This window comes from Diabrotica undecimpunctata, chromosome 5 (assembly GCF_040954645.1).
Source record: "Diabrotica undecimpunctata isolate CICGRU chromosome 5, icDiaUnde3, whole genome shotgun sequence".
NCBI classification, from domain to species: domain Eukaryota; kingdom Metazoa; phylum Arthropoda; class Insecta; order Coleoptera; family Chrysomelidae; genus Diabrotica; species Diabrotica undecimpunctata.
The window spans coordinates 52,530,611-52,544,153 of NC_092807.1; the positions used below are offsets into that span (position 1 = coordinate 52,530,611).

General features: G+C 31.8%; 1 protein-coding gene across 1 annotated transcript in view; it reads right to left on the minus strand.

Moving 5' to 3' along the window:
* The window catches only part of Bsg (immunoglobulin domain-containing protein Bsg), a 109,831-nt gene that overhangs the window by 73,249 nt on the left and 23,039 nt on the right, over nt 1-13,543 (minus strand). Inside the window, exon 2 of the mRNA XM_072531966.1 lies at nt 7,437-7,539. Within this exon, the coding sequence (XP_072388067.1) occupies nt 7,437-7,539 (103 nt within the window). The remainder of the gene's footprint in view (nt 1-7,436; nt 7,540-13,543) is intronic.

Genomic DNA, 13,543 nt, shown 5'->3' on the forward strand with positions numbered 1-13,543 from the left:
CTTTTATAATCACTTATTAACAACTATTTACAAGATTTTCTCAGAATATAGATCACTGTCGGTTTACTTAATTATCTTAACCTTTTAAAAAAGTCTTTATCATTACAAAAATTTAAAACGTTCAATTCTGCATCAAATACTATATTCCCGTACTAAGTTTATAAACATTAAACATCATACTGATCATACTCTCCGATTTCATTAAATCATGTTATATCCATCCAATAACTTTTTATTCAGTACTTTATTTGGCAAATAAATATTTTATATTTTATATGTCAGATAATTTTAATTTATTTCATCTGTCAGTTTATCTGATTTCTTTCCTAGGTGATGCTAGAATTTTAAATCTAAACTAACATAAAACTTGTATTAAATCAAACCTTAAAATATTAATAATATTAATTAATATTTTTTCTATTATTAATTATTAAACGTATCGTTTCAAAAACAAAATATGATTGACTCATAGATTGAAATATCAGTAGCTCAGATTTCTTTGTTCAGATGGCGTAGGATTTTAAAATCTAAACTAACATAAAGCTTTAAATTATTTTGTATTAAATTCTACCTTAAAAACATTATTAAAATTAATTATTAATTATATTAATATGTAATTAATACAGTATTATTAGTACCGTTTCAGAAACAAAATATGATCGAAATGTCAAATGGTGGTAGCTCATATTTCTTTCCTAGATGCGCCGTTGCCTTACTGGACAAACGGTGTGACTTGTCATCATAGCCTTTTATATAGATAGATATAGTAAAAAGAGTATATATATATATATATATATATTATATATATATATATATATATATATATATATATATATATATATATATATATATATATATATATATATATATATATATATATAATATGTATGTATACTATATGGAAGCCGAAACGTTACATAAATTATTTTGACGTGACAACGTCTTAAATTAGGTTGTGGCTCGGAGTCATTCATGAAAAAGTGTAACGCCCGCTCACGTCTGTTACAGTGAGTCACCGAACGAGAGAGAGGCCCGCCGGACCGGCGAATGCCTTGCGTCTCTCTCCCACTCAAACATGATCGGTCCGCTGCGCGCGCAGCACTAGAGAATTAGGCGCGTTGAATCGGTGCGTGCTTCCGTGCTTGTGTCTCTGTCAGTGTTGTTCCGCCTACCGATTTTTCGGTAGATCTACCGAATTTGATTCCTATCTACCGATCTACCGAACTGCCCCTTGAATCTACCTAATTTTAAAACAAATATCACAATGACTTGAAAATAAATTCGGATAATACAATTTATCTTTTTATTTCTGTTACCATCAAAAAACTTTTCAGTGTAACCTAATACTTGGTATTTTTAATACGTTTGTATTAAAATTCATTTGATACTTCCCTATAGTGTTTAAAAATATATTTGCAAAGATGCAAAGAAAGAGAAATACCCCGAGATTCAAGTTCGTAATTTTATACCTAATAATAACATATTGTATAAACATCATTCCGTAATCATAATCATTCACACACGTCTCTTCAATTCTCAAAGAATCTCAAGTATCAAGTGATAAATTATTAGCTAAATGACGGTGTGTGTGCTGTCGGTTTTCTTTGACTGCCGACTTAATCCATTAGCAGATAATGGTTGTTACATCTATTTGAACCAGAACGTTTTAACTTTCTGTAAATATTATGACCTATAACTATTTCTCAAAATATTATTAAACCTTATTTGTATCATAATAGCTGATGTGAGCATTTGGTCCCAATAATTTGATTCTTTATTTATTAAACAAAATTCAATGAATTATGGTTATTTCTAATAATTAGTTCAGCATAATTATTTAAGGTCTTTAACTTTTGAACCATTAAGTCGCCACCATAATGGGAAACTTTTCTATTTTTAGTTTTATGGAAAAAAGTTATTCTTTCTAAAAAGTTCTGAATGATCTAAAACTTAGAATACAATCATCAGATATTAAATTTTTTTTAGTAATATAGACAGTTTATCAAAAAATATGAATTTTATGTTCATATTTTTTGACAAACCTCGTGTATATGGCTCAAAAAATTTAATTGATGATTGATTTTAGGTTTTAGGTCATAAAACTAACAAAAAATTCCATTATGGTGTTCACTTAATTGGACGCACTGTATTATAATATATATATATATATATATATATATATATATTATATATATATATATATATATATATAATTTACGTCATTGCATATGATCTACCGAAATCTACCGAATTTTGCCGAAGGCATCTCCCGATATTGGATAAGCTCCACGGAACATCACTGGTCTCTGTCTTTCTCGAGCGTTCTTGGCGTTCAAGACACATTACAGCAGAAACACTTCCTTTCATTTCATATTTCTCCTATCATCGTCCTATCCTCAACAAAATCACTCAAATAGAAATTAGTTAAGTTTAAGTTTACATGTACAATGTTTTAGTAAACAAAATATATTTCTATAGTTAAAATTTGTGCAATTTAATAATATTCATATCAATAAATATTCTACCGAGAAAAAGACGTTGTCACGTAAAATCTTCGCCCGTAAAACCGACTTTACAGGCAACCGATTTTTTTTTCTTTGGTGGTTAATTTACTGGTTTTTGTTGTCATCTACTCTGGGTTTTTTCCTCACTAAGTGTGGTGGGAATTTCCACCATTTATGAACGCACTGTATATTATGGTCAGAGCCCGTCTTAAATTGTTATTTGTGTAAAACTAATCCATTTGGAAACCAACAACATTTCAGTTGCTCAGCTGGCATTAGAATACACGAAAGCACGATGTTTAATATGAACATGATCGACAATCGTTTTCCCAGACACCGCACCGGCCCGGTCGACCAAAAATAACCGAACAATGAAATTGACTAACTAATAGTCTCTGAACTTTCATTCAAATATTAGTTATATGAGCGCTATCGGAATCTCTCGATGCATCATTTCAATAGCGAATAGATCAATCATGTACAATTTCGTAGAGAAATTAGTTAATAGCTATTTGTGTTTGAGAACAAATCAAATTTGTAGTCCACCTACCGACTGGTTATGTTATTATAACACAAGTAAATTAATTACACGATTGAAGCATAGCGATAAAGTCGGTAACATAAATTCGAACATTGCTTTAATAATAAAAAATCTTAAGATTTGCCGGTAATAAATCCAATGGATGTAAAATGCATAGATCAATATAAAAAAGAACAAGACTAACATCGATACTTACTTCATAAATGAGAATGAATTATCAAATTGGATAAAATGTTTCTGTAAAAAACTACCAAGGAAAAAGTACAGTGTGTTCCAACGAAAATTTAACCCCACCAGAAACTCAGAAACCAAGAGTTTCTTCAAAATTAAAAAAAAAACAAGTCAATTTGTTTCGGGAGGGGAACGAATTTTCATACAAAATTCATGCCCTCAAATGTAACCCCCTACTGCCCCGCATCAACCCCCAGTTTTTTTTTTAAATAGCAAGTGTGGTCAAGTGGCACATCATTTGAAAGGTAATTTTTTCTCTACACGACACACTATTTTTTTAACTTACTGAATAACTTTGAAGATAATTTTGGATTTATCTCATTTATTGGATGAACACAGTAATAACAAAAAACATAAAATTTTATCAAATTAACCAATTACTTAAATAGTCGAAATGACCTCCTGTAACCTCCATACAATAATACAGTCTATTTTCAAAGCCTCTTCGCACATATGCACATACCTCCGGTGCTAATAATCGGCATTCTGTCATAATTCTTTGTCGCAACTCTGCAAGCGGAGTGGCGTATATTTTTTATTTTAGGTATCCCCACAAAAACAATCCAAAGGCGAAAGATCCGGTGATCTGATCGGCCACTCTATTCCCTTCTGCCCTTCACCCCTTCTGCCAATCCAACGCCCTGGAAAACGTTGATTCAAAAATTGTCTTACACGTATATCATAATGTGGAGGTGCCCCGTCCTGTTGGAAAGTCAGTTTATCCTCTAAAAGATTATTATCAGATTCCAATGTGTCAGTGATGAGCGAATCAATAACGTCTTCTAACAAATTTAAATAATTTGTTCCGTTGAGATTTCCTTTGAGAAATAATGATCCAATAACCTGATTCCCTAAAATGCCAACCCATACATTTAATTTCTGAGGTTTATGTGAGTGTGTCTCCATGAATAAATGAGGATTACTGTTATTCCAATAACGACAATTATGTCTATTAACTTCACCATTTAACATCAAAGTACACTCGCCGGAAAAACACGTAGGTACTGTACAATCGATGTTGGTTGTTATTTATGATTTAACTAAATTCTTCACAAAATTGAAGCCGACGATCAGGATCATCTTCGTTTAATTGATGAAGTAATCGTATCTTATAGGGTGAACTTTATGGGATCTTATAATTCGATAAACACTAGATGCTGATACACCAGATGCACGAGATAGTTGTCTGATAGACTGTCAGATTATCCATTTTTGTAAATGACCCAATACCGCCACTTCAATTGCTTCATTTCGCACTCGAAGGTCTACTTCGTGCTCTGTGTTGTTAACGTCACCTGTAGCTTAAAACTTATCAGTTAAATGTTTAACGTATTGGTGACTTACGTTTTTATGGGTGGTTCGTATTAGAGATCCTTGTCGTAGCCTTAGCAAACTGGTTGTTTCCATAGTATAGCTTAACTAATTCTATTCTTTCTTCACTAGAATATCCAATTTTTGTAAGCAAAAAAAATACCTTTCAAATGATGTACCACTCGAACACACTTGTTATTTACAAAAACCTCTGCGGGGCGGTAGGGGGTTAAATTTGAGAGCATGAATTTTACATAAAAATTCGTCCTTCTTCCAATACAAATTGACGTGTTTTCTTATATTATAAAGAAACTCTTTGGTTTCTGAGTTTCTGGGGGGGGGGGGGGGGGTCAAATTTTCGTTAGAACATTGGAATACACTGTATACGTCACCTATAGTTTTCGAAAGAAAAATTGATAAACAGAAGGCAATGTGATTAACAAATATACCTTTAGGGTGGTTCATTCTAATGGAATATACACCCATATTAAAATAGACAAAAACTTGAGAACCAAGCAGGTATAAGGGTAGTTTCACATGTAATGAACTCGGTATTAGTATTATAATGCTTGGAAGACTTAAACCAATTAATCGATAACCAACTATAGTTAGGCGTGACGATTTGATGGGATAAACAAAATGTTAAAATAAAAAGAAAAAATTGTTCCGAAGCTATTTTCCTGCGGCATCTTTATACAATTTACCATTTTTAGAGGTAATTAACCACAATTATAGTTTAAAATAAATTTGAGTGATGAATTCGACCGTTACTTGATGGAAATTCATTTTATCTAACAATAAAACTCTAAAAACTTGTTTTTAAAATTTATTATAATTTTTATTTTTTTTTTTCTCACTACAGCTGTTTAGGCAGTTCTATTATTAAAAGCCCTTTTATGTTCTGTTATACGACTGGTAAAAGTTCTACCAGTTTAACCGATGTAAGTTCTTGGGTAGTCGCCACATTTAGGTTTGTATACACCACTGTGTAAGTGCTTTTTCTTTTGGTTCTTGTTGTTCTTAATATATTTGCTGAAGTTGTTGTTCCTTCTTAAAGCTGTTATTCCTTTCTGTTTAGCTATTTTTGTTGATATCTTGCCTGTTTATGTAATAAAGCAGAAGTAGGTTTTTATCTATTGGTGGAAATGCTATTTTAGGGCTTTCTTATGTAGTTTTTAATTTAAAATTTTATTTGTTGTTTGTTCGTTGTACCCCACAGATAGCTTCGAGAGAGAATTGAATATCATTAAGCATTTTTTTTTATCTTATTTACTATATATGGCAATTAAATTTCGTTTATATTATTATACAACTTTTGGAGATTACAAAATATTTTTCTGCTTTTTTTCATTTTTCATGTATTTTGAAGATGCCAAACATTTTTCTTCAAAAAATTACTTCTCCATGGCGGACAGTTAATTTCTGGCACGACAAATCTAAAATATAAAATTCGAGAAAAGTTTTAAAAAAGAAGTGCCATTAATTGATAATTTACCAGAAAAATTGAAAATTCTTAAAAAAATAGCGGACATTTAAAAAAAAATTGTTCAAAAATTGATCTTTTTTCACCCTTTTTCAGTCACAAAAATGTTAATACGTTTTTTTGTCAAATTGTGATAAAATATCAGACAGAAAACCAAAACAAACAAAATGTATCAAGGATGTTAAAACCGACCGACTCTATCCGGAGAGATTTTGAGAAAAACTACGTTTTTAAAACTGAATGGGATCTAGTCGATCGTTTTTAATAAACCTTGATACATTTTGTTTGTTTAGGTTTTCTATATAATAGTTTAGCACAATTTGACAAAAAAAAATAATACAATTTTTGTTACTGAAAAAAAGTCGAATTGTTGAACAATTTTTTCAAATGTCCACCATTTTGATTGTTTTTAAGTATTTTCAATTTTTCTGGTAAAACATCACGTAAGGGCACTTCTTTTTTTGAAACGCTTCTCGAATATTTCAGATTTGCCGTTCCAAAGATTAACTGTCCGCCATAGAGCAGACATTTTTGGACGAAAAATATTTGGAGCCATTTTTAAAATACAGGAACAATGGAAAAAAACTCTACTTAGCAACAACGCATAAAATCGTTTCGTGTACCTTTTAAAGCACCATCATAAAATACTTAGAACTGGATTACAAAATTGTGTTATGATGGTGCGTCCGTAAGTGATCAATGCCGTGATATCGACCAAAATCCATTCCTTCCTTGCATATCACAATAGATTTTGCATAAACATTTCGATATGAGGGACTCAGCATCATTTTACAGAAGCACAAAAAGTCTCGTATTCAGGAAATGCTGAAAAAAATCGTCCGTGGACGTACAAAATTTGTGTACAACGTTGTCGCATCAGCCGAAACTTTCGATAAACCGATCGACTTTATCCGATCAGTCTTCGGTTAAATAACAACAAAAAACGTCGTATTATTCTTCATCGCCTGAATGCCATCTCCTATATAGCACGTCAAACAACTGAATATTTGAAAGAGATATATCACGACATTCACCCGATTTATCGCCGAATGACTTTTTCTATTTTCCTACTGCAAGAACGCTTGCCAGAATACACTCTTTCCTCCTGCTCACATCAGGAAAGTATTGAAGCCTTTCAAGACCATGTTTCTACCGATATGAGGTTCAGAGTGGAAAAAGGCTTCCAAAATTGAACAGCAATCAATCACTTCGTAGATACATTTACACTTATATGTAGATAAATTATTGTGCTTATTCTACAAGCATCTTTTTGTGCTAAATATTTGATTATCGATGACGAAAATGGTAAAATAGTTTTGGACATGACGTGCGAGGAAGTTTTGGAAAATTTTGAAAAAAAACTTACCAAATAATTTCTGGAGTTCCGTCTGCTTCGGATACATTACACTGTATCGAAAAAGCCTGTTTTGGTGAAAATATAACATTTTTTTCTACAGCCGTTAGTTGAACTGAAACAAAGAATATTGTAAATATAAAATAACAGCTTAATAAATAAAAATACTTCTTAACAATTTGAGTCTGAGAATACAGTTCTCCGCATAAAATTTATATTTACAAATTACACAATGACAAAAAATATTCTATTAAAAATTTAAGTATACTGTGATTGGTTGTGAATCACCAATCACAGTAAAATGCCTAGGCAGTGTGTAAATCAGGATAACATATTCAGAACATAAAACCAAAGTCCAAGAGTGCAATATCCCTATTTACATCATCATCTCTATAGCATCAGCTATTCTGTCACTACGAACATAAACAAAACCTTTCTATCCCAAAACCACCAAAGGCTTTAAGTATCGACGAAGAAGGAAAGTTTCAAGATTCCATCTGGTGATATACAATTAGAAGAGGAAATAGACAATGATCCACTATTTCAAGAATCAGAATGTTCCTCAAAACCCCATCTAATTTCACAGGCTGAATTTAATGATTCAAGAGGGAGCTTTTAAATTAGTTGTGTCCAATTTTTTCCGCAATGTTAAAGCTGACAATTACAAAGATCTTTTAAATTAGTTGTGTCCAATTTTTTCCGCAACGTTAAAGCTGACAATTACAAAGATCTTGTCACTGAATTATTTACTGCCTACAGCGAAATAGGATGTGACATGTCTTTAAAAATTCACCTCCTGAATGTTCATCTGAATTTCTTTCCAGAAAATTTAGGTGCTAAGTGATGAACACGGAGAACGGTTCCACCAAGAGGTTGTAGACATGGAAAAGCGTTACCAAGGTAAAGGAAGTCCTAGTCTGTTGCCAGAATATTTTAAACATGCGAACCGCGAAGAACATACTAAAATTGATATATTACCCTACAATGTGGAATTCTTCGTAGGAAATATGTAGCATTTGAAATCACCTTGTATAATATGATAAAACACTGAAATATTATTTCAATCCTTTTGCATCGCTGGGGTTGATAGTAAACACATTTTAAAGTTTGTTTATATATCACAGATGCGTATTTCCTTGGTATTTACGTTAAGCCGCTTTAGTATATTTTGCGCGTCAAATAAACAGAATATTTTCGTTTATGTTTTGTTTATACTGAGTTGGGTGAACGATTTTTAAATAGAATGACCACTCTCAGTAAGGCCGCTGTCAAAGGCAGTTGGTTTCGGTGTTAGTCCGAATTTTTCTTCTAATTCGTAATGTTTTTTCGTTTTTCGTCTTTTGTCATGAGAAAATGTGCAGTATCGTAGCAGTATGGAGTTTAAGTGCAGTTAAAGAAGTTAGGTTTGGAAGAGATTTTCTAGACAGACGACGCGGCGTGGGTAGTCTGAAGGAACCGGCAAATTTGTTGTAACAAAGTGAATTATACTCGAGTGTAATGTGTCAGTTTTTGCAAGAGTAGTCACTGTTTTGTTTTTGTGCCGTCTCTCAGCTAAGGGATTTGAAGAACGGCGTTTCCAACAACTTTGAAACCCACATGGTTTCATTGCGCTTGAGTTTTTACGAAGTTTGCGCCCCAGTGCCCAGCTTCCACCCTCATTTTGTTTGTACCAAGTCGTTCCAAACTATTTATGCAATTTTTTGTGTTGCAGTGAATTTGAGTCCAGTTCCAACCCCAGAACTTTTAAAGGAAAAAAACATTTAGTGAAATTCAGGTAAATTTTTGTTGTTGAACTTTTAAAAGTAAAAATAGACATTTTCCACCAATAATTGCTTTCATGACAAGTTGAGAAATTGTAATAAGTGAAATCATAAATATTAGGTAGTAGCTAGCTGTCATATTAATTATTCTCAAAGTTTTAAGATTTAGTATTGACATATGACAGTGAGCACTATTTTTTTTTGACAATTATTGATACATACCTAATCATATATTGAGATCTTGTTTTGTTTTAAAAAAAAGGCTAACCTTTTGCATAGTTCCTTTTAAAAAGATATTTTTCATTTGTAATAATTTATTTCTGCTACAAAATGTCGCCCATTAACAATTGTAAGTTCTTATAGTATCTCCAACTTCTAGAGTTTGTAAACCGATAGTAACATAGTAAGTTTGTTTTTGTTATTTTATATTACTATTTATATTTGTAACTGGTTGTGGTGGGATAACAATAAATATTAAATTTTTCTAAACCAAGTTGTTTATTTCATTTTAAAAAATTTCTAACCCCTTTTTTTATATTTTTTAGGAAAGAAAAGCCTTTCTTCCACCCAGCAGGAAGATTCTTGTAAGCGGCGTCCTTACTTTAAATAGCTTAAGAACCTTCTTGTGTTGTGTTTGTCTAGGAGAACCATGTAAGTACCCCTTTTGTTTAATTTTTGTAGTTACCCCATTCTAGTTCCCTTGTTTCATTCACTTATCTACGGCTCAGCTCTCCAAAAAAAAACCCTGAGTAGCCGTTCGCAAACGTTCCGGTTTGTTTTGCTTACCCTATCTCCACCCCAGTGATTTCTGTCCCCAATTTTCAACCCCCTATGACGATCTCAATGTGGTAGGCAAAATTTTCGTTACAAATACAGCGTGCCTGATGAAAAAATTCAAGTTTATTTTCGACTATTGTATATAATGAACACCGTGTTGATTTTTGTTGACCAGTGACAATTGTGGAATTTCTGAAATGTATGCTAGAATAATTTTAATGCTTGCCCCGAATTCCTGTCCTGACCTTCCTTAAGAGAAAATACTTACATCAGTGAGGATCCATCTTTTGTTACTAAAGAAAAAATTGAAATAAAAAGCAATAATTTTGAAAGATAACTTCGTCTATATTTTTTATATTAATTTTATATTTATCAAATACAGGGTGAGTCATGAGGAACTTTACATACTTCTACCATATGTAGAGTCCCTCAGGGAGCATATCATGTGGTCACTAAAAAATGTCAACTCCTCTTCTTTATTAATTAACAGGGTGATTTGTGTAATTGACCATTTATTTCATTTTACTGTAGTGTTTATACGGCTCATTTGATTTTTTTAATTTTTGCATGATACAGTACACTACTATCAAGCATTCGACTGGTATTAGCTAAACTAAAAAATTCCAGGACTGGCTTTGGAAAAATTAATTTAGGGATTCGTATTAAATATTACACCCTGTATATATTTTTTTTTAAATGCAATAAGTGATTTTCAAACTACATAAATAGCCAATGAAAACGACATATGCGACAATGTTGTCGCGCTTTTATTAAATTTTTAGTGAACGATCGAATCTTACCAAAAATAGAACAACCATAATGAAGTATCAAATTATAAGGTAATTAATTTAAACAAATGTTATAAATTTCAAACATTTTAATTGAAATGATAAACTGAGTCACTGCACAACAAAAAACAGTAACTACTAACAATAACGAAGAACAACTTAAAAAAAAACTAAAAATATGTACATAGTTATGATAAACCCATAAATTAGAACTGGAAAAGATACAATAATGGTAACAAAATAAAAATAATTCAAAATAGATTTTCGAAATGGAACCCTGCAGCCTGTACACATTTTTGTTGCCGAATTGTTAGTTGACGTATTGAATTACGGATACTCTGGGGATCGTTTCTAATAGTATTACAACAATGTATAATTCTATCAATTAATTGTTGTCGGTTATTAATATTCACTGCGTGAACTAGTTGCTTCAATCGTCCCCAAATATGGTAATCAACGGGATTGAAATCAGGGGATCTTGAAGGCCACGAAATAGGACCTGCACGTCCTATCCACCTGTTGCCATAAACATTATTGAGATGTTGTCTCACTGCCAGTAAAAAGTGTGGGGGTGTCCCATCATGCTGAAATTAAACCCTCGGATAGCAACGTTCGCGTTGGAAAGCAAATTCGGCAAAATATTTTGTAGAAAGTTCAAATAGACCTGCCCTGTTAAAGGACCATAAAAAAAGTGAGGACCTACTAATTGGTTATTTATGACACCAATCCACACGTTAACCGAAAACCTTAACTGAGAACGACGTTCTCGAATAGCATGGGGATTTTCTTCTGCCCACACATGTGAATTTCGTGAATTATTTATCCCGTCTCTGGTAAATTGGGCTTTATCTGTAAATAGTGTCCTGTATAGCGTTGGTCGATTATTGTTAATCCATCTACAAAATTCCAACCTATCGATCTCATCTCCAGCATGTAGTCGCTGAACCATTTGAATGTGATATGGGTATAGATTATTTTTTTGTAAGACTCTACTTACTTTTGATTGAGTAACATTGAGTTCTCGACTTACTTGTCTAGTGCTTATTGTAGTGTTCATAGTAACGGCGTCCATAATGTCATCTTCCTGCGCTTCATCTACATGTCGCTCTGTTGTTCCACTAGGAAAAGTGCCATTTTCTCGCAAATAATTAAAAACTGACCCAAATGTTGGATGACTGGGAGTTCGACGATTAGGAAATCTCCTGCGATATTCTCTACTAGCAGCCCTACCATTCCCATTACAGAATCCATAAACAAATATTATGTCTGCATATTCTGTGGTCGAAAACTGATGTGGCATTTTGAACGAAAGTAACAAAAGCTCTACCAAAACTAACACAATGTACTTAACGTAGATATGACAGAAGAAATATGGATTCTTGTACACATAAATAACAATTGATAATGACAATAATGACAATGGGTATAAAATATCAAGAAACGTCAAACGGTCAACGCCAACCTTCATTTTAAACTTTTTTAGATTTATTTTTATTTAGTACAGTTGATGCAATGTATTATTATTTAACATAAAATTTTAATCATTTACAATCAACAAAAACTAACACATACAAGAGGTTTGACTTTTTAATCAATTTAATTTATTATTTATCGAAAATAATGCCCCAATACGATCTATGATTAAAAATTTAAAATTGAAAAACAATTAATTCTATCGTAGAGATAATACAAAGTGACAGTAAAGATGTTAATTTTCTACGTATTAGATTATGTTGTAGGAACTCATTTTAATTAAAATGTTTGAAATTTATAACATTTGATTAAATTAATACCTTATAATTTGATACTTCATTATGGTTGTTCTATTTTTGGTAAGATTTGATCGTTCACTAAAAATTTAATAAAAGTGCTACATTGTCGCATATGTCGTTTTCATTGGCTATTTATGTAGTTTGAAAATCACTTATTGCATTTAAAAAAAAAATATATATATACAGGGTGTAATATTTAATACGAATCCCTAAATTAATTTTTCCAAAGCCAGTCCTAGAATTTTTTAGTTTAGCTAATACGAGTTGAATGCTTGATAGTAGTATACTGTATCATGCAAAAATTAAAAAAATCAAATGAGCCGTATAAACACTACAGTAAAATGAAATAAATGGTCAATTACACAAATCACCCTGTTAATTAATAAAGAAGAGGAGTTGACATTTTTTAGTGGCCACATGATATGCTCCCTGAGGGACTCTACATATGGTAGAAGTATGTAAAGTTCCTCATGACTCACCCTGTATATCACACGTTTATTAAAAAAAATATGTTGGGAATACCAAATTGATATTTGCACCTACATGTTATTAGTTCATGGTAAAACATGGTTCATGATACAAATGTGGTAAGAAAATTCAAATAGTACTTTTCTCATATTTGCATTAACTTACAACCAATATTCTTAAAACCGTTTTGATCATCCTGTATTAATTTCTTGACAATTGCTCCATAAAATATTAATAGCCTATAAACCATGACTTTAATGTCTTCTATTTATGTTCACAACAAATTGGTTTCACTAATTTGACGAAATAGCTTACCAAAAAGATTTTGTTTAATATTAGGTCATTTCCAGAGTTAATAGACACTAATCAACATAAAAACCACATATTTCTCGAGAACACACCCCAATAAAATTCCAAAACAAACGAAGTCTAGCAATACGTCCAATAGAAAGGCAAATATGGGTGATGATTGATAGTTGTTTAATGTTACAATGGAATATTCTAGAATTCGTGTTCATATAATAACGTTTCATTTACAGGGAGGATTTTTTAAA